Source organism: Toxorhynchites rutilus, chromosome 3, assembly GCF_029784135.1.
Source record: "Toxorhynchites rutilus septentrionalis strain SRP chromosome 3, ASM2978413v1, whole genome shotgun sequence".
NCBI classification, from domain to species: domain Eukaryota; kingdom Metazoa; phylum Arthropoda; class Insecta; order Diptera; family Culicidae; genus Toxorhynchites; species Toxorhynchites rutilus.
Window position 1 is genome coordinate 241,861,329 of NC_073746.1, and position 22,927 is coordinate 241,884,255.

The 22,927-nt window shown below is 38.4% G+C and overlaps 1 protein-coding gene across 6 annotated transcripts in view; it reads left to right on the top strand.

The window, feature by feature from the left end:
- The window catches only part of LOC129777831 (regulator of gene activity), a 59,913-nt gene that overhangs the window by 25,639 nt on the left and 11,347 nt on the right, over positions 1–22,927 (top strand). For 4 of the 6 annotated variants that reach the window (XM_055784351.1, XM_055784349.1, XM_055784353.1 and 1 more), the window contains exon 4: positions 16,154–16,382. In XM_055784351.1, the coding sequence (XP_055640326.1) occupies positions 16,154–16,382 (229 nt within the window). The remainder of the gene's footprint in view (positions 1–16,153; positions 16,383–22,927) is intronic. The other 2 variants (XM_055784352.1, XM_055784354.1) reach the window with 1 other exon arrangement.

Sequence of the window (22,927 nt, forward strand, 5' to 3'; positions counted from 1 at the left end):
GAAGAGTGCAGCTATTCACCAAATTCGTCATTTATCCTTCAATCAACACAGCTTCAATTTATCCGAAAGAGAAATTGAACAGGCGAGGAAAGTAAACATCGTCAAGAAGCTTTGTCCCTTGATGCCTGAAGAAAAAAGACACTACATATTAGGGAATCCTTGTAATTAAATTGAATTAAATTGACGAGTTTGAACTATTTAGTTCCAATCTTTATGATCTATATGTGAGAACAGCAATACACTTCAATCTAGGATAACTGTACTTTAAGATGAGTTTGATTTTGTGATACTTTAAGTACATGTTTTTGTGAGCTTCTTAGTACATGATTTCTAATTCTGAAACAAAATTGCTATTATAAAAGTAACATTACATGAGGATGGACTGTTTTTGATTAAAATACTTGGCATGAAAAGCTTCTCGGAAAAGTGTTTTTTTTTTACAAGAAAGAAGGCATGTGACTTTTATTATGCTAAACGTTCATTACGGAAGAAGTTGTTATGTGAATATTGCTGTCCCTGCTCGTTCATCGTACTCTATCAGAACAGATAAAAAAATCACATCGCATCACTATCAAATTACGTCACAACATAGAGAAAATGGCGCTTGCGCCACTCCGTTTTCAAGCTTTCACGGGGTAATTTTTTCACATTTTTGTAAATTTTCACAGTTGTTTGGAAGGATTTGGTATTCTTTATCGATCTATAACCAATAACGTAAAATGTCAATGTTGGCGCTTGCGTCACTTTGCGAGATTACGCAGTACAGTCATCTACCGAGAAAATAATAAATATCGTTTTCCCCATCCTAATATAAACCTTCTTTCAGTCAAAATTTAGATTTTTTTTTGTAGAGTTCGGACACAATTATGTTTTTCGGAGATATTTCTTGTTTCTGGCGATAGATGTTGCAGTTCAACGTTCTCTAGGCTTGACATTAAAAAAAACAAAGTTTTCCATTCATATTGAACACGGGAAAGTTAATTTTCATTTATAATTTATATTTGAAAGGTGTTCATTCTGCCTGAAACCACATTATTATATTTAATTCGTAAAACGAAGTTCAATGGCGTGCCGTTCATTTCGTTTTCGGCCCTATTTTTCGATCCGCGGATAACTTAAAATGGTGAATGTCAAAAAAAAAACAATTTTCTATGCAAGCACCAATAATAAGAAAATATTTTTGCTTTGTGTTTGCACTTCATTTTTAGTCTTCCAATGTGTTTTCCGCGATAAACTTGCCATCTAATCCGACGGACAATCGGGGCTCTACTTAAATTTTTCTTCAACTCCAAACTTTCTTCAATGAAATTTCAGAAACTTGTGAATTGTTTCAAATACACCACGAGCATAGGTTTTGGAATATTTCCAAAATTTCTAGAACTTCATTGAAAAATTATAGGGGTAGTGTCTAGGACACGGCCACATCGTTGACGTAGGACTATGTAATTATAATTTTTTATCTCTTTGAATATTATTCTAGAATACATCGACATTTATAAATTAAATTTTTAGTAGAAATATTTTTGGTAGTCTTGAAATTATGCGCTGCGCTGAATCTGTATCGCGAAAGTTCTTCTTCTTTTGGAAGATCAAAATCACCTCTCCACGGTGGTTTTTTTTCGCAGTGGACACGTTGCAACCACGGATGACTAAAGGGTGTGTCACATCAAATTGCATCACGGAAAAAACGCTGTAGAAATTCGCCCAGTAGACCGATCCTTTTGAAAATTTTAGACAGTAAAATAAAAACTATTAAACAACTTTTGGCATTTTCTTTTTATTCATACTTCGAGCCCAAGCCCGTATGCTCGCACCTTCCTCTTTACCCCGTCCATAAGGTTCTGTACAACGTCAGGTTGTAGTTTTTTTTAACAGAAATCCATTTTCTCTTGAAGTCCGCCTCCGATTTGACAACTTTTGGGTTCTTCCGGAGGGTCTACTTCATAATCGCCCAATATTTCTCTATTGGGAAAAGCTCCGGCACGTTGGGCGGGTTCATTTCCTTTGGCATGAAGGTGACCCCGTTGGCTTCGTACCACTCCAACACGTCCTTTGAATAGTGGCACGAAGCGAGATCCGGCCAGAAGATGGTCGGGCCCTCGTGCTGCTTCAATAGTGGTAGTAAGCGCTTCTGTAGGCACTCCTTAACGTAAACCTGCCCGTTTACCGTGCCGGTCATCACGAAGGGGGCGCTCCGCTTTCCGCAAGAGCAGATCGCTTGCCACACCATGTACTTTTTGGCAAACTTGGATAGTTTCTGCTTGCTAATCTCCTCCGGAACGCTGAATTTGTCCTCTACGGAGAAGAAGAACAGGCCCGGCAGCTGACGAAAGTCCGCTTTGATGTAGGTTTCGTCGTCCATTACCAGGCAATGCGGCTTCGTCAGCATTTCGGTGTACAGCTTCCGGGCTCGCGTCTTCCCCACCATGTTTTGCCTTTCGTCGCGGTTAGGAGCCTTCTGAACCTTGTATGTACGCAGGCCCTCCCGCTGCTTGGACCGCTGGACGAATGAACTTGACAAATTCAGCTTATTGGCGACATCCCGGACCGAACTTCTCGGATCACGTCTAAACTGCTTAACTACGCGCTTGTGATCTTTTTCACTGACGGAGCATCCATTTTTGCCGTTCTTCACCTTCCGGTCGATGGTTAGGTTCTCGAAGTATCGTTTTAGTACTCTGCTGACCGTGGATTGGACGATTCCCAGCATCTTACCGATGTCCTGATGTGGCAACTCCGGATTCTCGAAATGAGTGCGCTGGATTAATTCACGACGCTCTTTTTCGTTTAACGACATTTTTCCAAATTTACGAAAAATTGACAGTGAAGCATGGCCAACGTGATCTATACACTCTTATCTGATGTGGAGGCGATCTGGCGTAGTGGTAACATCCATGCCTCTCACGCTAAAGGTCACGAGTTCAATTCTCACTCCCGACATTCTTCCAAAAATGGAAGTAAAAGTGACGAACCAGCCTAATGAGTTGAAAATCACTATAATACAGATAAAAAAAAACTCTTATCTGATTATAAGCGAAAGCTGAAGATATAATTCCTAAAAATTAAATTTCTACAGCGTTTTTTCCGTGATGCAATTTGATGTGACACACCCTTTATATATTTGTTTCACCATAATCACCATTATCTTTGGAAAATGCATAACAGCAGCAATGCGTACGTGTGATTCAATCATTCACAAGCACTCTTCGCCTGAATGTTTGAAAGCCGATGCGGTGCATATTTTTTATAAAAAATAAAAAGTGCACTGCACAGATGTGTGGCTGTTGGCACGGTACGATCCATATGCCAAACCGCACGCACTCTAGATGTCGGATACTTCAAATTGGAGATATGAATTTTCATAGTGATCACTGTGACCATTCGACCGATTTCGATAAAAATTTCTCAATATCATTATTAGGTAGGGGAAAAAGAAATTCATTGTTTTTGCGTGAATTTCAAAATATTATTTGAGATGTTTTGTTTTGTCCGATTTGGGTCAAATAAGCACTTAGCCCTTTTTGGCGAAAAGCTCTAGTAATTGATTATCACAATCTTTTCTTGATCTAATTTTTTCATCACTCAGGAAGTTTTGTAATGTGAAAAAAATGTGGTAATCGCCAGGTCTGGATTATATGGTGGATGCATTAACCCTATTTACGGGTACTGGCAACTATATTGGCACCAACAAAAAATATCCTTTTCGCTGCAATGCGATATGAATTTTCATAAAAAAATCATGGAATTTCAATACATTGTGAAAATTATATAAAAAAAATGGAATCTACATGCGATTCTTCATATAAAACTATATATAATGTTTTATCTCAGAACTAACCTTTTTCAAGATATGATCAATTTTATATAACCAGCTATCCCATGTCAAACCGATACAGTGGTTCTCAGATTTTTGTGGAAAGTGGTAGGGGAGGTGGGGGCAATAACGGACATGTTATGATGAACTTCAATTATATCTTTGAAAACTCCTTTAAATGATGAAGAATCGAATTAATCCACCTAGAAGTGATATTGTGCTTTTCAGCAGTATAAACGGACAACACCTGAACTATTTTGCTTTTGGTTCCAGTCAGCTCTTTAACAGTCCGTCTTTGGCGATTTGATTTCCGTTTATAGACGTAAGACATTCCTCAGGAATAGATTAAACAGAGTTTTCACAGTCCATCCCACTTCCACTGGCAACTGTCCGTTCCAATCCACCAGTACAATTATTTCAATAATTTAAATGTTCCACTCACAAATGAATTTACTTTTCCGTACATACCTAATATTACTTCTCTGTTGACTCACAAACCGAAGTATAACTATCAGTCAATTGAATTTAGATATTAATCCACTCAAAGTACTTAATATCGAAACCGGTGAAATTACGTCCACACGCTTAATCATGTATGATTTTCGGTTTTTGTTTCCCTTCCCCACTATTGATCAGTATTCATTGTCATAGGGTGGTTTAAATATTATAGAATAACATGTAGAAGGTGTTATCATTAACAGAAATCTGAAATTCAATATGTAACTATACAAATCAAACACCTGTCCAATAGAGTGCCAATGGAAATGGCCATCTCGAATTTTCAAAGGGAACTTGATTAAAAGTGTTTTTTTTATCCCATCTGTTTATTAGGCTCATTTAGCAACTCAGCTGTAACAGAGCCGAATTTATTCGTATACATTTTTATCTTAGGATAACTATTGTTGTATATTACACTGTAGCCATTTTTAGGCGTAAGATTCCTATCCATCGATAAACATTAGATTTTGTTTATTATCAACACTTTAATTCCCACGAAAAACTACGCTAGAAAAAAAATATCACATCAATTGGACTTCATTTACTAGTGTCGCACAGCCGTCAAAGTTTGAGTTTTTTGAAACCCGAAAAATCACCCAAGGAAATTGAGGTTTTCGAAAAAAAAAGTTTGATGCCAAACGTCTTTAAATTGCATGAAACGTCGAGATCTACTGACATCAAATTCAGTAAATGTCAAGGATAATTATTAATACAAATTACTTACAAATACTTAAGCAGGTAATTAATTTTTTGAAAAACATAAAAATCGCAAGTTAAAGATAAAAAAATCAATGTGACGACTGAATCTGGTGACTTTCTATCAATCTAATGTAATCTCTTGAATTAAATCAGTAGATGAGTGAATTATGATTAAAGTTTCAACGAATTTCAGAACGCAATTGAACTTCCAGCAGATGAATGCGGACGTCAGATTTTTAGTGGCGAATAAGAGAAGGAGGTGATACCTTGCTATGTTACGTCAATGTTCTTTGAACGATCTCGATCATTGGATTTACTTGCAGCTTCTAAAGAAAGCCTGAAAAGCATCTCTTTGGAGAAGATTCTTCAAGTGTCGATGTACGGCACAAACGTGAATTGGACATTTTGCGCGAGCTGAATCGGAAAGAAAACCTCTTGAATTTAGGTGTAATTAGGTGTAATATTTTATACAGTGCATCCAAGGATGGATGGATTCAAAAACTCTCAACAATTTAATTGAAAAAAGCACCCCTTTTGAAGCTCATGAAGCGATTGCCATTGATGTATACTATGATGGAAGCCGTATTCTCTCTTGACCCTTTTGTCGTTGATTCCGATCATAATTTGATCGGTATTAACCCTTTCAATACGGCAGTGTGCTCCGCCGGAGTGCTACCGCTGTACGGAGCACTGCGCCGAAAAGTATGCACATCGCGCTGGTGTGATCGATGTGCAGTATCACTTTCGTGTCGTCTAAAGACGTTGCTCGTACACACAGCTCATCGCGCGGATGTCGTCTATAGACGACGCTCGTAGCGAAAGGGTTAAGTCAGACCGGACTATGTGACATTTTTATGATTTCGAGAAAAAACGAATACTTCACCTAATGCAATAACTCGTTTTTTTTTAAATTTTGCCACTTGGTTCCCTCTGACTTAACACCGACAAATAGGTTGGAAAACGATTCGACAAGAGAAGTAACGTTGTTGTACGAATACTTAACGGCGTTTTTTCGAAACCATGTTTTCTCGGCTAGTGGTACGTTTATCTCAGAATCTAGTGAACCCATTTGGCTGATTTTTTTCCGCACGTAAAAATGAATTATGCAAATTGTTCCGTAACCATTTTTTGATATCTCAATTTTTATTATTTAATGATTTTTCAAAAATGGTTTTTTTTACAAAAACAGCTATTTTTTATAGAAATGGTCGCCATTTTGGTTATTTTTCGAATTTTACAACTTAACAATTTAGATAATCCTTTTTTGCATGCCGGATCGGAAAATAAAATTTAAAAAAATTATAATTACTGTACATCCAGGTTTTTTTACGCGGTTTTTTTAAGAGGTTTTTTTACGCGGCTTTTCCAATTAACGCGGTTTTTTTACGAGGTATGTATCCCCCGCGTAAAAAAACCTGGGTGTATTGGCATAAAAGTTATATCTTCAAATATACAGTGTGCAAAATAACTATAGCGTACAATGAAAGTTTTGTTAATGAATACTGATTAAACGCTTTTGTTGTAAAGAACAAGCGTGCTTTTTAATATTCAAACTACAAAAGTCTGCATTTAATTTGTTGAATGTCATTCATTTATTACTCTTGTGCAGGATGATCATAAAACGTTTCATAGGAAATAACTATAGCATACACTTCAGTGTGACTTATTTTGCCTCAAAAACTTGACCATGTTATGGATGTTAATAATCAGTACGACCACCTTTTGTCTTGATTAAATGTGCTAGTCGTCTTGGCATTAAATCAACAAGAGATTGAAGGACAGTATAGTTAATTTTCGACCACTCCTCTTGAAGTGGTCTCTTCAGCTGGTAATTGCCGTCCGTCTGTATAAATATGCTATGATAAGATGCCCACATAATTTCCACAGAGTTCAAATCAGGGCTTATAGTCGGTCATTCCATCACATCAATATTTGATGATGAAAGGAACGATTTGGTTTGCCTTGAAGAGTGAATTGCCATTCCGGCCAGGAAATCATTGGACCGTCGTGAAACGGTGTGACACTCTTCCAAATTACTTTGGAGACACTCATCCAAATACACCTGTACATTCATTGTGATTGCGGTAACGAAAGGTGTACTTCGTTTTCCGCAAGTACAAATCGTTTGTCAAATTAAGAACTTCTTGGTGAACTTTGACATTTTCTGTGTCCGGAGGTTTTCGGGAGCACCAAACTTATCCCTGGCAGTCACATACAGGTTTCCTGGAATCTGGTTGAAGTCCGCCTCCACATATGTCTCGTCATCCATCACGCAGCAGTGTGGTTTCGTTAACTTCTGGTCGTACAACTTCCGGGCACGCCTTCTTGCGATCGTAGTCTGTTTCTCGTCACGGTTTAGGGACGTACGTAGTCCAGTTCGAGTTTTGGTATTCTGCATGAAAGTCTTGCTCACATGCAACTCTCTAGCCACATCTCCAACTGAGGCGTTCGGTTTCCGTTTGAAGACACGCGTTTGTGATCGTTCTCGTTGACCTGACGGCTTTTTTCCGGATCTTCGCTTCCGATCAAGAGTCAGACGTTCTTTGAACCATTTTATGATACCAGACACCGTGGAATTCGCGATTCTCAACTTTTTCCGATGGCATGATGTGACAGATCCCTATTCTCGAAGTACTCGTGCAAAATTTTTTCGCACACGCACTCTTCTTTCGTCGCCATTTTGGAAAAAAATGCGCACCTGTTGAAATCAACTCACAGAGTGTAAACAATACACATTAAACTATGTCTACGCAAAATTTCAATTAATTTTACCCAACGGATCAAAAGTTATGGCAATTTGGGTGTGAGCGGATTTTTAACGGTAGATCCTTCAGAATAGTGTGCCTCTCAATATAAAACGTGTAAATTTGGAAGCAACGCTTAAAAAAGGCTGCTTATATCATTTTAATCAAAAAATGATCAAATTGAGTTGAAACAGATCATGTGCAGTAAAAATTTCCAGTTGTTGTGCATATGGTTTCTACCCGTTAGTCATACTTCAAAAGACAAATGTCTTATGTCATGTAATATGGTTAGATGAATGAATAGTAGATTTGGTTTAAAATTGATAGTAATAGTAAGAGGTTTAAATTGTCTATGATTTTACTGCATTTTACACTTTTGGATATACATATCGTGAAATACCGATTTGAGCAATTCCGTGTCCCTGACAATAGCAAATCTTTGGAATATCGAAAAATTAATTCTTCAAAAATTGCACCCATTCAAGGATTTTCTTCGTTTGCTAAATTTGACCATGACTTGCTCTACCACCGCCGCAAGGACAACTGGTGTTACGCATTAACCGCATTAAAATGATTCGTAAATAGAATGGAAAAAAATCGGTTTTACTCATTTTGGCTTAATGATCGGCTCGTTTGCTTTCGCTTCTCTAAACCATAATGGCAACGAATCACTTTGGAATAATTTATCGGCGGAAAGCCATGAATCTCAATTTACCTTGTAGAAGTCTTTAATGCTCGGTTGAAATATTCATGTTTATGCACGGGAGGAAATTACACAATCACACAATCTTTAAAATCTTCTTTTATATTACAGAAATCTTGGAACGATTTGTTTTGGTCTTAATGAGGTGTTTCGTATTCTTGAGACATCGTGCAGCGACGTCCGCTAATAACATTAATCGATTATAATCCAACGAACATGGATTGTCACTCGTTCAAAACAGCTTTATATGTATTCTAATTTCTCCTCCAGCAGAAACTACAAACAACAACAGGAAAAAGCGTCCATGCAGTGTGGGATAATCACACAGTTTCGACGACGCCGTTGAAGTGTTGTGTATAGTGATAGCTTGATTTTTTCGGTTATTACCAGCTTTTGACTGTCAGATGATGACGACGAGAACAGCACTCATATCAGGAAAACTTGTGCACATGTGCGATTTCGAATGGAACCATTGAGGGAAGAAGTCGTCGATACGCACACCTCTTTTCCCTGCGATTGCGATTCCGCGTTTCAGTGGTGGTGAGGCCACATTACAGGCGGCATATACCTACATGGGTACATGCTACTGCATGACGTCTGTGGCGGATTCACGGTTAGTCATTGAGCAAAATGTTGGGGACCTGTAAAAAGTAGCAGAGGAGACGTACGCGCCATCGTCCATTAGTGCAATGGAATTGAAATGCGGCGCAGCACTTTGCATTTCTAAATTGATGGGCTTCAATCCTGAATGCGATGTTGGTTGCATCGGAAACCCGGGTATGATGCGAAACGACACCGAAAATAATCCTATGTCTTTATAAGGTCAGCGATAATTGAAATGATTGTTGCGACCGTTGTAAATGCGCCGTTTGTTACACATTCGGCCTGAGAGTACGAAAACGAAACGATTAATTATGCTGATTATCATGGCAGCAAACAACATCGATGCTCGGGCACTGTGGCAACAGAGCAACAACGCGCGCGCTCATCGTGGGTGAATGCGCAAACATGAGCATCGCGGAAAGTGAGGGAAGCTAGGAATGAATGCAGCGCAAAAATGAATTCATGCGAAAATAGGCTCTCTCCATTGATGATCGGATTTCTTTTGTTTGACCGCGCGGGTGTGGAGCCGTGGATTGCCGACATTTTTTTTCCACAATTGTCGCTTAGCATTTTTAATGCACTAGTAGCGCAACACTGTGGAACTAGAATTGTAAAACGTGAGAATGCTCATAGGTACTGTTTCATTACCAAGATTAGGTTTACTCGATGGTAATATATTAGGCAATATAAAGGTTTACACAGATTCTCCATTGAGTTCCAGAGGAAATTGAGAATACTAATACTCTTTTTCGTTCAATTCGATTTTCCATGTTTTTCGTCTTTTATTCCTCTACTTACCGTCAACTTTCAAAATGTGACGATTTTTCTTGCAGTGTAAACGCGCCATCAGTTATATAGGCGATGAGTTGGTTTCTTTTCAATTACCCCATAGATCTACAATATCTGGTGATGAATCGCTTGGACCAAATTAGGTTATGTCGAGCTCATGGTGTCGAATGAATTTGCATATCATATGACGCCTACGCTGATGGAAAATCGGTCGAAGGTAGGGTAGGTAGGATTAAATGTTACGTTACTCTAACAATGGTAGCTTTCATGCACTCAAGGATTTTACAAAACCCGTTTTCGTAACAGTTTCGCGATCTGAAAAGGGTCAGTTTGTACCAAAACAGCTTTGGGAACTATTGCGAATCTACTATCAAAGTGAAATCACCATTTCTCTTATCCTCTAAAGCACTGTTCAACGTTATTCAACAATTTTCGAGTTATTTAAAAGAGTAAAGCTCTCGATTAATCTATTCTCAGTAGAGCCATACCTGCAGGCAATCATCATGGGTCTTTGGAAAATATACAGAAGCAGTTCCACAGGAAAATATACATTATGTCAAATACACTGATGGGCGCACCATTTGCTTTCCACCCCCATTTGAAATCAAAGTATTTCAATATTAAAAGTTTTTTAAACTTTTTGATATTCCAGTCAATACTGCTCAAAAGGTAATAGTAAACTGTTTTGCCATTTCAGTATCGTTGTTTTATTTGTTTAGTAAAAAACTAAAATCACTTTTGTTCCTAAATGGGTATTTTTAGAATATAACTTAAAAAAAACCACTTGCATAAATTTGTTTTACCGTGTTTTCTTCATCGATGCACTCCTCGGTTTTGACAGGTTTGACAGTGGATTTACATCTGACACAAACATTATTTTCGTAGCTGTTTAGTCAACTTTGACGTGTTCTTGAAGCTGAGGAAGCTTCCGGAAAATGGGTGAAAAGCAAATCTGAACACAGGTCCGAAATTCGATTGTGCGTGACTTCCAGCGTAAGGAATCTTAGCGCTGAGAATTACGGGGTAAGCCGTGGTGCGGTCCAGCTGGTCATCTGGTCAAGCATCAGACGCTCGGCAGTGTGGCCGATCGACCGATTTTGTAGGAAATTGTTTGGACGAATTAAAAGCGGTTATTTGAGTGTTAAAAACAAAAAGCGTCCGGGTCAACCGAAAAATTATGAAGACGAACAATTAGAGACACTTCTCGACCATGTGATTCGTGTCTCGACAAGCTATTTTTAAACGACTCAAAGCCGCAGGATACATTCAAAAGCATGAAACTTGTGTTCCATACGAATTAAAAGAGAGAGATTTCGAACGGCGATTTTGCATATACGAAATGTTGCTTAAGCGGCATTTTGTGCCGGAAGTCTTCTCTGCATCAAATCGTTTCCGGAACGAAAAATAGATTCACTGCGACAATCCGAAGCGCGAAAGATCGTCTGTAAAACCTGACCAACCGGAAAAATCAACGCCGAAACCGAATATCCATGGTGCCAACGTAATTCTCTGTATTTGGTGGGATCAGAAGTGTATGATCCACTATGAGCTGCTAAAACATGATCAATCGATTAATTCTACAGGATCCAATTGATCCGTTTAAGGCGAGCCATTGCCGAAAAACCGGATTATACGACCAGAGACGAGTCGATAATATGACAACGTTCGGCCTCATGTTGCTGTTCGAGTTAAAAACTATTTGGAAAATAGCGGATGGGAAATTCGGGTTCTTACCCCATATCTTACCTCTTCCGACTACTATTTGTGTTGATCGACGCAGAGCGCTTTGAGTGGAATACACTTTACATTACAGGGTAACAAAAATTGTCTAGATTAATTCTTGGCTTCGAAACTTGAACGCTTATTTCGCGATGGAATCCGAAAATTGCTAGAAAGATGGGAAAATGTAATGGCTTCTTCTTCTTGAATGGCGTTAACGTTCCGTTCCCTGTGGAACTTTTGCCGTCTCAACGTATTCATTAACTAGCGTCGTTCATTAATACTTGGTTGAGATTTCTATGCCGAATAACACGCCTTGAATGTACTCTAAAGTGGCAAGCTCTAGAATACGCGTGACCACAGTGCAAGCCGGAAGAATTTTCTTTGACGAAAAATCCCCCAACCAGAACGGGAATCGAACCCGAACACCCGGCATGATAGTGTGGGACGCTAACCACTCGGCCACGGGTGCATATAAAATGTAATGGCTAGCGATGACCAATATTTTGAATAATGTATTAATTCTTTATTATTATCAAATAATTGTGTTTTCATGCAAAGGAACGGAACGAATTGAGTTGCACACTCAATAGAAAAGTGTTTGTTTTTCAAAATTTTTAAGAAAAAATTCCAACTCAAAAACTATAAGACAAACAAAACTTTAGTCAAAAAATGAAATGTCGGAAATAATTTAAATTATCATCGAAAAATATCAAAACAAAATTTGAAAAAAATTACACTAAAAAAATATTTTAAATATTAAAATTTATTTTTATCAAAAACGTATTTTTTTTTAATCCTAAAAGAATTATATGAATTGTTGATACAATAAGTAAGAAGTCGTCTACACATCGGAATAAGAGCACTTCTACAGGAAAGGAGTTTTCCGAACAGCAAATTTTTCATGTTGCCTTCAAAAAATTACTACTAATGTTTTACACGTAACATTTTTGTGTATAAATACTCGCGATTGATATGTTCGGCCAACTTTTTCTCTCTATTTAGGAACATGCCAAGAACACATCAATCATAAGAATGTACACAAAATTGTTACGAATAAAACATTAGTTTCAGTTTCATGCAAAAATGTCACATATTTCAAAAACTATGAAAGATAAAAAGTCATCGTTTTTGACAAAAGTCAATATTTTGATATTATTCAAATTTTTGTCGAATACAAAATTTTAATCAAAATGAGGATTAGTTGTGCAACTAATTAAGTTTTATAATGCATTTTTTTAAATTTTTAAATTTTTTTTAATGAATTTATACATTTTCCTACATCTAAAGATTTGTGAGTATTATAGTTTTTGAGTTAGAAATTTTTGTAAAAATAATAAGAAAACAAACTTAGGTCCTAAAAGGAAGTTTTTTTTTGTGATTTCAAGTACGCAAAGTTGTATTAATGACCAATGTATTTACGCCCACAGCGATTTACTGCGATCTAAGATGGTGCTGTAAATGACCAGTCGAAATTCGTTAAATGCAGTGCTCGATCTACGGACACTGTGGAGAGAGGAAATTTTACAACTTATGCTTCCCCCGTTGTTGTAACTGATTAGGTATAAAACGAGCTAACTAACAAGCAGACGACAGTCAATCTTAATGTTGATACCACACACAGCGGTCACTTGCTTGAAATTCAAATGCTGTTCTACGAACACTGTGGCCAGAGGAAACATTGCCCGTTTGCTTCTTATATGGGTATTACCACATTCGTCGCTCAACGCGATTTTCTCGAGTTTCATGCGAGTCCCAACTTGCGAATAAATTATTAAATGAAGATCAAACTTAGTTTGTAGACAACTTTCACGTGATCTAGCAATTTTTTTTAGTTTGAAGACGAATTGACAACAATAACACATTTCAAAGTCATATTATATGAGTTTCACAAAAGCTGCAGTACAAACCCTCCGTACTATAAATTAATGTAAAGTGTAGTAAAAACATTATAATTGTATGGTTATGATGATTTAGGTGCCTATTCTGTGAAATTCCTTTTAAAAATCCTATTCAGTTTGAACGAGGAAAGTGTCACCCATATCTGGGTGACGGGGCGAAGAAAGTGTTAATGAAGCCATTCGCGATTCCTATCATACATTAATGCGATTTTGTTCGCAGTTTTGAATCCTGGGTGGAGGCTCAATGCTGTGATATACCGCGTCGGTTTTCATACCGTCTTATGGTGCTTATACATTCGTGCTTCACACGCACACATTGTTGTTTTTTATGCGTTATCAAAAGCTTGATAACGATTATTTTGATCGTCTACTTTACTTTTGTGACAACGGACCGTTACTGCAGTCCACTGATTATTCAACAAGAGCCAAAGGTTGTACCGCTCATGACAACTCTACACGAGCTGATGATTGCGCCGGCTAGTGACCATTCTATCCTGGATTCCTCGAGTCGAGAAAGACGCACCACGCTAGATATGGGGTACAGACTAGGGGGGCGTTGCTGATTAATGGTCAGCTGCATCCCAATAGGAAGTATCCCGTGTCGAGCACACGTACAGAGCATCGAAGACTGCGACATACCAATTAGGAGAACACTTGTAATACTAACCTCGAGTCAACCGCGAGTAATCGGTTACATATTACTAACATAGTCTAAGCAAACATTGTCAAAATATTGAACTCCCGGCCCCGTTAGGCTGACGCCATATGAGCCTTAATAAAATATATATTTTGGATAAAAAAAAAATCGGACCGTTACTGATCCTGCGCCGAACGAATTACAGTTGTTTATAATCGTTGCTCTTAGGTAGCTGTTCCCCAATCACTTCGAACACTAGCTGCTCGCCGTCTTCATCCACAGCGCATAACTACCGGGTGCAGCGTCGGCGTCTCTTCCATCTTTCTCTGTTGAGATTAGATTTGGTGACTCTTTCGTCAGGCATTCTGGCCACATGTACAGCCCACTGCAATTTGCCATGCTGCATCATCTTCGCAGAATAAACACTTGGATAGGGCATATGATTATTTTTAAACATACCTTTGAAGTGCTTCAATGCTTCGAAGTGCTATGTTATCTCCTTCTGTTGGAAAATATCAACGATAGGATGTGAATCTGTGCTGTATAGAACTACAAATATTGAAGGCCTTGGATTTTGATCTGGATATCAAATTAACGTCTAGTAAACATGTTTCACACGCTGCTTCCAAACGTGCGTATCACCAAATATTCTACCGGCATACCGTTCTATACCATTGTTCTCTGGTTTGCTCGATCTTGGAGTATACTTCCGTAGTTTAGAGGCCATATATCCAGCTTCAAGATTTTACACGGCCACCTTATAGTAGGTTCTGGATGTGAACTGTGTGTGAAGAAGAAGTGAATTGATTCTTGAAGCTTTGATTAATTCTTGGTTCTCTATACAATTTTCCGATTTCAATCCGTTTGATATCCGAAGTTTGTTGTGTTCGTCCGTGGGGTTGTCTCGTTAGTAGCAATCAAACTTTCTCTTCCTTTCTTCTTCAATAAAATTCCGTTGATTCCGGGCTGGTACATCGCTTTTCCAATTCCAAATAATTGTATGATTCCTCATGAGGTGCTTGATATGTTAGTAAAAAAGCACCTATATTATATTTTTCAAGGAACAAACACAAAGATATATTCGTGCATATTTCGGAACGATTTTTTTTTTTGACGAAGAATCACCCGGCTTGAATAAGGATTGACACCAAAATTCCAACTGCTACTTGGCGTGAATAACGCTGACACTGCTAATCATTCAGCTGTCGAGAAACTAAAGGTCCTGGTAGGTCGTGTTGTTGTAGAGCGCCTCTCAAGTTTGAGTCCGTCTGGTAGCACCCAATGTGATAGTGTTCAACATTTCGACTCACGGTCATTTTCTTGATGCTTCTGTTCGCCCCTTCATTCCAAGAGTGAGAGGCTTTTGGAAAGGTTTATCTTTGGCGCCACTTCACCACTGCATGTGAGATAATAAGGTTTGTGGGCATGCGATACGATTACGAATTATTGCGCACATTCTTGTGGTATTTGCGTATTACAAAATATCAAACATGGGGAATTGAGCGCTCGTTCACACGGAATCGAGCACAGCTTCTACTCTCATTCCTCCTGAATTGGCGCTTACCTCTAGGACGAAACCAGTTTTTGGTGGGTGAATCATTAATCTGTTTTGGTCCATAAGAAGCAACGGACGACGGCGGAAGGAACCGAGGAATTGGGAGTGTGGCTGTGTGGGTAGGCGAGAGAACAACACGTACAAACTTTTGCTGTGCAAACGAACGAACGTAAACACCGCTTGGGTGTTATCTTGTATACTATTAAATTTCGGGAATGGCAAACAACAAAAAAAAACATTCGCGCTGTAAATATATGGTGGCTTAGTAAGGGAGAGATACGCATAAATTGATGACTGGCTCATAGCAAGAAATACGATTTTTATTCAAACATTTGAGCGGTGGTCTACTTTTCGGAACGACAACGAAGAAGAACTGCATTTGACTTAGTGCGCAGTTTAATGGTTTGGCAGAATCAACCATGTTATGTTGAAATCCAGCTTACAGCTGTAGCACTCGTTATCATTTGTTTTTCTTTCTCTTGTCTTTGCAGTCCAACATGGTCTCGTTCATGCAGTCACGAGGATATGGATCTCAGAGCGGGAATAGCATTAACAATTTCCATAGCGTGTTCGACAATGGCACGTCGGAGACGGGAACGCCCCCACTGCTCGACCTGTCCGAGTTTCCATCGCTCACGAACGCGCGGGGTGGCCAGAGTGACCAATCGTTACCGCAGTCCAACGCGTTGCAGCCTCCCGGGAGTAAACCGTATGGTAAGTGTAAGTTGATGCGCTGTTCCTTATCAGTATCACGTAGCAGTGTGACGTCGGAGGCACAGGGGTGTGTGTGTGTGTGTTTGTTGTTTACGAGTTTATGTGATTCGACTGAGTTCAAACATCAGTATCAATCAGTGATTCTGGATTCAGAGTAACATTGATAGTAATTAGCGTACCTTTTCCTGAATAACTGCCTAATTTTGTTGGGATTTGATTGACCCCGTACCCTTTACAGTTCTCGTTATTTTGGAAACAGACTACAAGTTTCAAATAAACAAGCAACGAAATTCTTTTGATTTCAGTTCGTCAATAATTTTATTGTTCCTTAAAAAAATAATGCACTTTTGTCAGCGCCACTTCCGATCTCTCTTCTAAACTCTACAGATATAGAAAAGGAAAAAAAACTCATAGGGGCCATGTCGAACGATTACGGATGAGTCGATATTAGGGATGGGACTATTCAAAAACCAATATCGAATATACATTTTTTATTTATGAAGTATCATTGAACAAAACGTCAAAGCTGAGTTTGAAAGTAGAATCCAGCTCAATGAGGTACATATAGAGCAGGGATTCTCAAACTATTTTGGGCAATAGACCCCTTATCCAGAGTTGAGTGATACCTTAGACCCCCTATAGCCAAAATTTTCAAACAAAAACCTATTTCTCGTTTTTGTCTTATTCATACAAAATTCTTACTAATTATCTTATTCATAATTCTAATTCTCTTATTCATACAAAATTCTTACTAATTATCTAATTCATAATTCTAATTCTCTTATTCATACAAAATTCTTACTAATTTAGAGACTGCGGTTGGTTAACCTGTTATAAGGTCGTAACAACTATATTGACACCCACAGAATTAATTTTTTTGTCGCACTTGGAATATTATTTCAATATTTTGCTTAACCAAGTGGTTTTGTGGTTAACGGGAAGGGGCAACTATATTACCACCAATTTTTTCAACTGTTTCAATAGTTTATTTTTTATCAAAGATAATTTGTTTGGATCGATTCCTTACCAAGTTTCCACAGCCTTATAAAGGGTTAAGCCAGGGTTGCCAAGTGCATTGAACAGAAATCTGGATATTGGAAAATCGAAAGTCTGGATTTGTCTGGATTTTTTTTATATTGAATTGCGAATTTTATTGAATATTTTCACGAGAACGTCGTTCGATGTGTGTGGAAGCGGACACAGTTCGCTGACGAGCAATGACAACGAAGTGTCTTTCTCAGGGCAGGTGAAGAAGGAGTTTGGACTGAGTTTGTCCACAAGAGCCCTTCTCAGAACTAGAACTGCATACTTTTAAAGTCTCTATATTTCAACACAATCAATCAATTAACACTGTAAAACATGATTTAACCGTTATTTTTTCTCATCATATATCGACGCATTATACTTAAGCTTGATGGTTGCAGACATGTGCACCAAACCACTTTCTTCGGTGTTTAGTAAATATTTGGAATAAATTTTCTTAATTGCGAGAATGCCATTTCACCACTACGGGTAGTTGTGGCAAGAACTTTACCCCAAAACATGACAACATTGGTTCACTCATCCGGAGACTAGTCTGAAAAATCAACATTGCGCAGCTCTCTGAATTCCTCACCAATTGGCTGAATCATTTCTCCAGAGTAGAAAAATTTCCATTAAGCCTAAAAATGGCTTGATGTTTTTTTCTGATGCATGGTCCAGCATGGTCAGATTTATCATAACCGAGTCATTGAAGTTGAAGTAGACGTATTATGTATTTTGTTGATCAAACGCATCTTTATTCAGCTATTTTAGCATTTGCATGAACTGGTTAGCGTCTCACATTATCATGCCGGGTGTTCCGTTTCGATTCCCGTTCTGGCCGGGGGATTTTTCGTCAAAGAAATTTTCTTCGACTTGCACTGTGGTCACGCGTATTCTAGAGCTTGCCCCTCGGGATACATTCTAGGCGTGTTATTTGGCTTAAGAAATCTCAACCAAGTATTAATAAATGACGCTAATTAATGCATACGTTGAGACGGCAAAAGTTCCACAGGGAACGTTAACGCCATTCAAGTCAAATGAACTCTTTTGTGAAAAAAATATCCAATATCATGCGGAAAAATATCGGCTCCCATCCTACTAACATTAGAATAAGTTAAATTGTAAATACATTTTAGATGTAAGGATAGTTTTAAGAATTGAGTGTGAAGTGTCAGTGTGAATGAGAATGTGAATGTGAATGTGAGTGTGAGTGTTAACTCATCTCCTTACATCCCATCTTTTTCCTAATGAAAATGTGTCACCCTTCTAAACTCGAGTCGACCGCGAGTAATCGGTTTCCTATTTCATTAACCATAGAATTAGGGAAACATGTTAATATATGCTAGTAGAAATATAGTCAGGAGTATGGCTCCTTTAAACTTATGTAACTGAGCCTGTAAAAATAAACGGATTAATAAAAAAATAAATCATGCGGAAAAATCGTAAAATGCTCGAATGAAGAATCGGTAGAACTCTCGCTTAATGAGTTAATCATTTTGAGTATGTATGACAAAAATGTCGAATAAATATTAGTCTACCACTTAGGCGTTCTCAACATGATTAATATGTTTCACAAATCCAAGGCAGATTCGGAGTGAATCATATCTGACAAACACTCTTTGCATCACTGCTTCCAGTGAGAGCCTTCTAGTCGCGTATGGATGCAGCAATTTCAATGGTTTTAATTCAAAAATTTCCTGAATCTCATCACACTCAGTTTTTCGCAAGGGACTGCTTCTAAGACAGCTAGTGGTTTGCTCAATTTCATCTGGGATATGCTTACACGCATACGAAGAGCATAAGGCAGAACTATAGCAAATACTCTTCATGATGAAAAGCGATGGACAATCTATTTTAAGCAAAGTGCCAAGTTAGTTGCCTAGTGAAGCCATAGTCATTGCCCTGTAACTCTTGAACAACGAAACCATTTCGTTATACAACGTTCTAGAATCCGTTTCGGTAACTTTGTATAAGGTCATAAAAACAATAATTCACGAACTGTATACCATCCTTCCTAGTTCTGGCTACTAAGGGTGCTCATACACTGTTTGACTAAAACCAATTATTTGACTCATTTTAACAGATAAAATTCGATCAATATATTCGTCACAAAACACGACAAGCACAAGCATATTCAGTTGCCTAAAAAATATTGGATACCTAAAATATTTGTTTGGTCTGTTCTTCGAACCTGTCGGTACATGGTTAGGTTACGTTAAATATTTCAGTCGTTTTTTTCCATGTTCGATGTTTGACATTGTTCGCCACTGTCGATGATTGAAGAGTGGCAAACCAAATAGTGTTTGCATAAATTTCAAACCAAACTTTATCTGTCAAAAAGTGCCAATTATTTGACCTCCGGACAAACAGTGCGCTGCTAACTCAAGGCTAGTGACTATTTCTTCGACAGATTCGTCGATTCGTCGGCAATTAAACTGAACGGATTGCTTTGCAAATGACTAATGGGCTCCTAGTGTTGACCATCTCCGAGAATACTCGTGATCACAGCGGTCGCTTTTGTACTTCTAAGTCGCAGTATGCTTCAAGAAATCCGTCAATCCTCCAAGACAATTTATGTCTTTACTACATATTTTGTAGAAACCAGCATCAACCAAATAAGTGCTCTGGGCTCCCAATCCTTTCGGTGAAATTAGTGATGCTATTTTGAATAATTGTTTCTAGCGCAAACTAGTTTTCCAAACCAACTCAATAAAGTCAAATGTGATTGCAGATTTTTTTTAATCTGGAAAAATCTGGGCACAGTGCGGAACGTCTGGACTAGACAAAGAACGGTCTGGATATCTGGATACTTTATCAATGTCTGGAAGTCTGACAACCGTGGGATAATCGAGTTAACTTGAGATAATTTTGTCTTAAAAATAAAACAAAATATATAGATGTAAAAGTATATCAACATTAATTTAATTGTAAATATGTTAATACAAATTACTCACAAATAATGGAGCAGGCAATCATTTTTTGAAAAAAAAAAAAATCGCACGGTAGTGATTTTTTTTTAAATCAATGTTATAAGATGAACCTGGTGATTTTTTTTTTGTATTTCTACTAATGTAATCTCTTGAATTAAATTAGTAAATGAGTGTATTCAAGTTCCAACAAATTTCAGAACGCAAATACCAAATGCACTTGTTAAATTTTTCATCTTATGCGCGTTCATCTATTTGTTAAGTTCTTCATTCTTCAATTATAACAATAATACTTTCTTCTAAAAATCATGTTGGATCACGTAACGCAACTTAAACTGTATCTTGAAAGCTTAAAACAAGGACTTGTAATATTCAACAGGGGTCGATTTTCAGACCTCGTTGACCCCCAAAATCATTTTTCGTTCATGTCGACCCCTGGGAGACCGAAATCGACCCCAGGGGGTCGATATCTACCACTTTGAGAAACCCTGATATAGAGGAATGGAATGTATATGGGAAAAACAAAACAATGTTGAAAGTACTCACGATAGCATGATAATTTGAGCCAAAATTCTCATGAAATCATTCCACAGGTTGTTTTTTAACAGATGACAATTATATCGTGGCTTATTTCGATTATTTATGTGGTAAAAAGGTCCAGGGAGCAGTCGTATGCTTAGTTCTCGAAAGCAGTAACATTTTCGGTGAAATTTTGATTAATTGGTGATTATTATCTCACAACATACACACCGACACTGAGAGCCTTCGAAACATCAACTTCATAACGGTAGAATAATGAAGCTTCGTTTGTTTCTATGAACGTAAGGGAGTGAAAATGGCACATGGAAATATCACTATTATCTGTCTTTTTCGACGTGATTTCACAAATATTCACTCCATGCTATCACATTAGCCTCATATTCAGCGGGAGCTCTACAAAAATGTACATTTTTAATTGATAAATTACTTCCTGAAAAAAGCATTTTCACATGGATGCGATGGGCAATCAAAGATAAACACAACGACTGACGTCACTATGTGCTAAAGGGTGTGTCACATCAAGTTGCATCACGGAAAAACGCTGTAGAAATTTAATTTTTAGGAATTATATCTTCAGCTTTCGCTTATAATAAGATAAGAGTGTATAGATCACGTTGGCCATGCTTCACTGTCAATTTTTCGTAAATTTGGAAAAATGTCGTCGAACGAAAAAGAGCGTCGTGAATTAATCCTGTGCACTCATTTCGAGAATCCGGAGTTGTCACATCGGGACATCGGTAAGATGCTGGGAATCGTCCAATCCACGGTCAGCAGAGTACTAAAACGATACTTCGAGAACCTAACCATCGACCGGAAGGTGAAGAACGGCAAAAATGGATGCTCCGTCAGTGAAAAAGATCACAAGCGCGTAGTTAAGCAGTTTAGACGTGATCCGAGAAGTTCGGTCCGGGATGTCGCCAATAAGCTGAATTTGTCAAGTTCATTCGTCCAGCGGACCAAGCAGCGGGAGGGCCTGCGTACATACAAGGTTCAGAAGGCTCCTAACCGCGACGAAAGGCAAAACATGGTGGGGAAGACGCGAGCCCGGAAGCTGTACACCAAAATGCTGACGAAGCCACATTGCCTGGTAATGGACGACGAAACCTACGTCAAAGCGAACTTTCGTCAGCTGCCGGGCCTGTTGTTCTTCTCCGCAGAGGACAAATTCAGCGTTCCGGAGGAGATTCGCAAGCAGAAACTATCCAAGTTTGCCAAAAAGTACATGGTGTGGCAAGCGATCTGCTCTTGCGGAAAGCGGAGCGCCCCCTTCGTGATGACCGGCACGGTAAACGGGCAGGTTTACCTTAAGGAGTGCCTACAGAAGCGCTTACTACCACTATTGAAGCAGCACGAGGGCCCGACCATCTTCTGGCCGGATCTCGCTTCATGCCACTATTCAAAGGACGTGTTGGAGTGGTACGAAGCCAACGGGGTCACCTTCGTGCCAAAGAAAATGAACCCGCCCAACGCGCCGGAGCTTCGCCCAATAGAGAAATATTGGGCGATTATGAAGCAGGCCCTCCGGAAAAACCCAAAAGTTGTCAAATCGGAGGCGGACTTCAAGAGAAAATGGACTTCTGTCCAAAAAAAAAACTACAACCTGACGTTGTACAGAACCTTATGGACGGGGTAAAGAGGAAGGTGCGAGCATACGGGCTTGGGCTCGAAGTATGAATAAAAAGAAAATGCCAAAAGTTGTTTAATAGTTTTTATTTTACTGTCTAAAATTTTCAAAAGGATCGGTCTACTGGGCGAATTTCTACAGCGTTTTTTCCGTGATGCAATTTGATGTGACACACCCTTTATGTCACTCGAAACTCGACCATCTTCATTACCTTTTTTCTAGGACATTGAATCCATCTCATCTTGTTGGACTGGAACTCTTTAGTAGCGATTCTTCTGAATACTGATGATAAATTAAATCTGGATAAATCAGATTCTTTTTTGGATATCGCTTCTGATATTGCTGGACCATTCAACTAGTTCATGATTAGATATGTCTTCATGGTGTCCATTAATAGAGGCTATATAATTTGAGTTCGATTTCCGAAGAAAAATAAC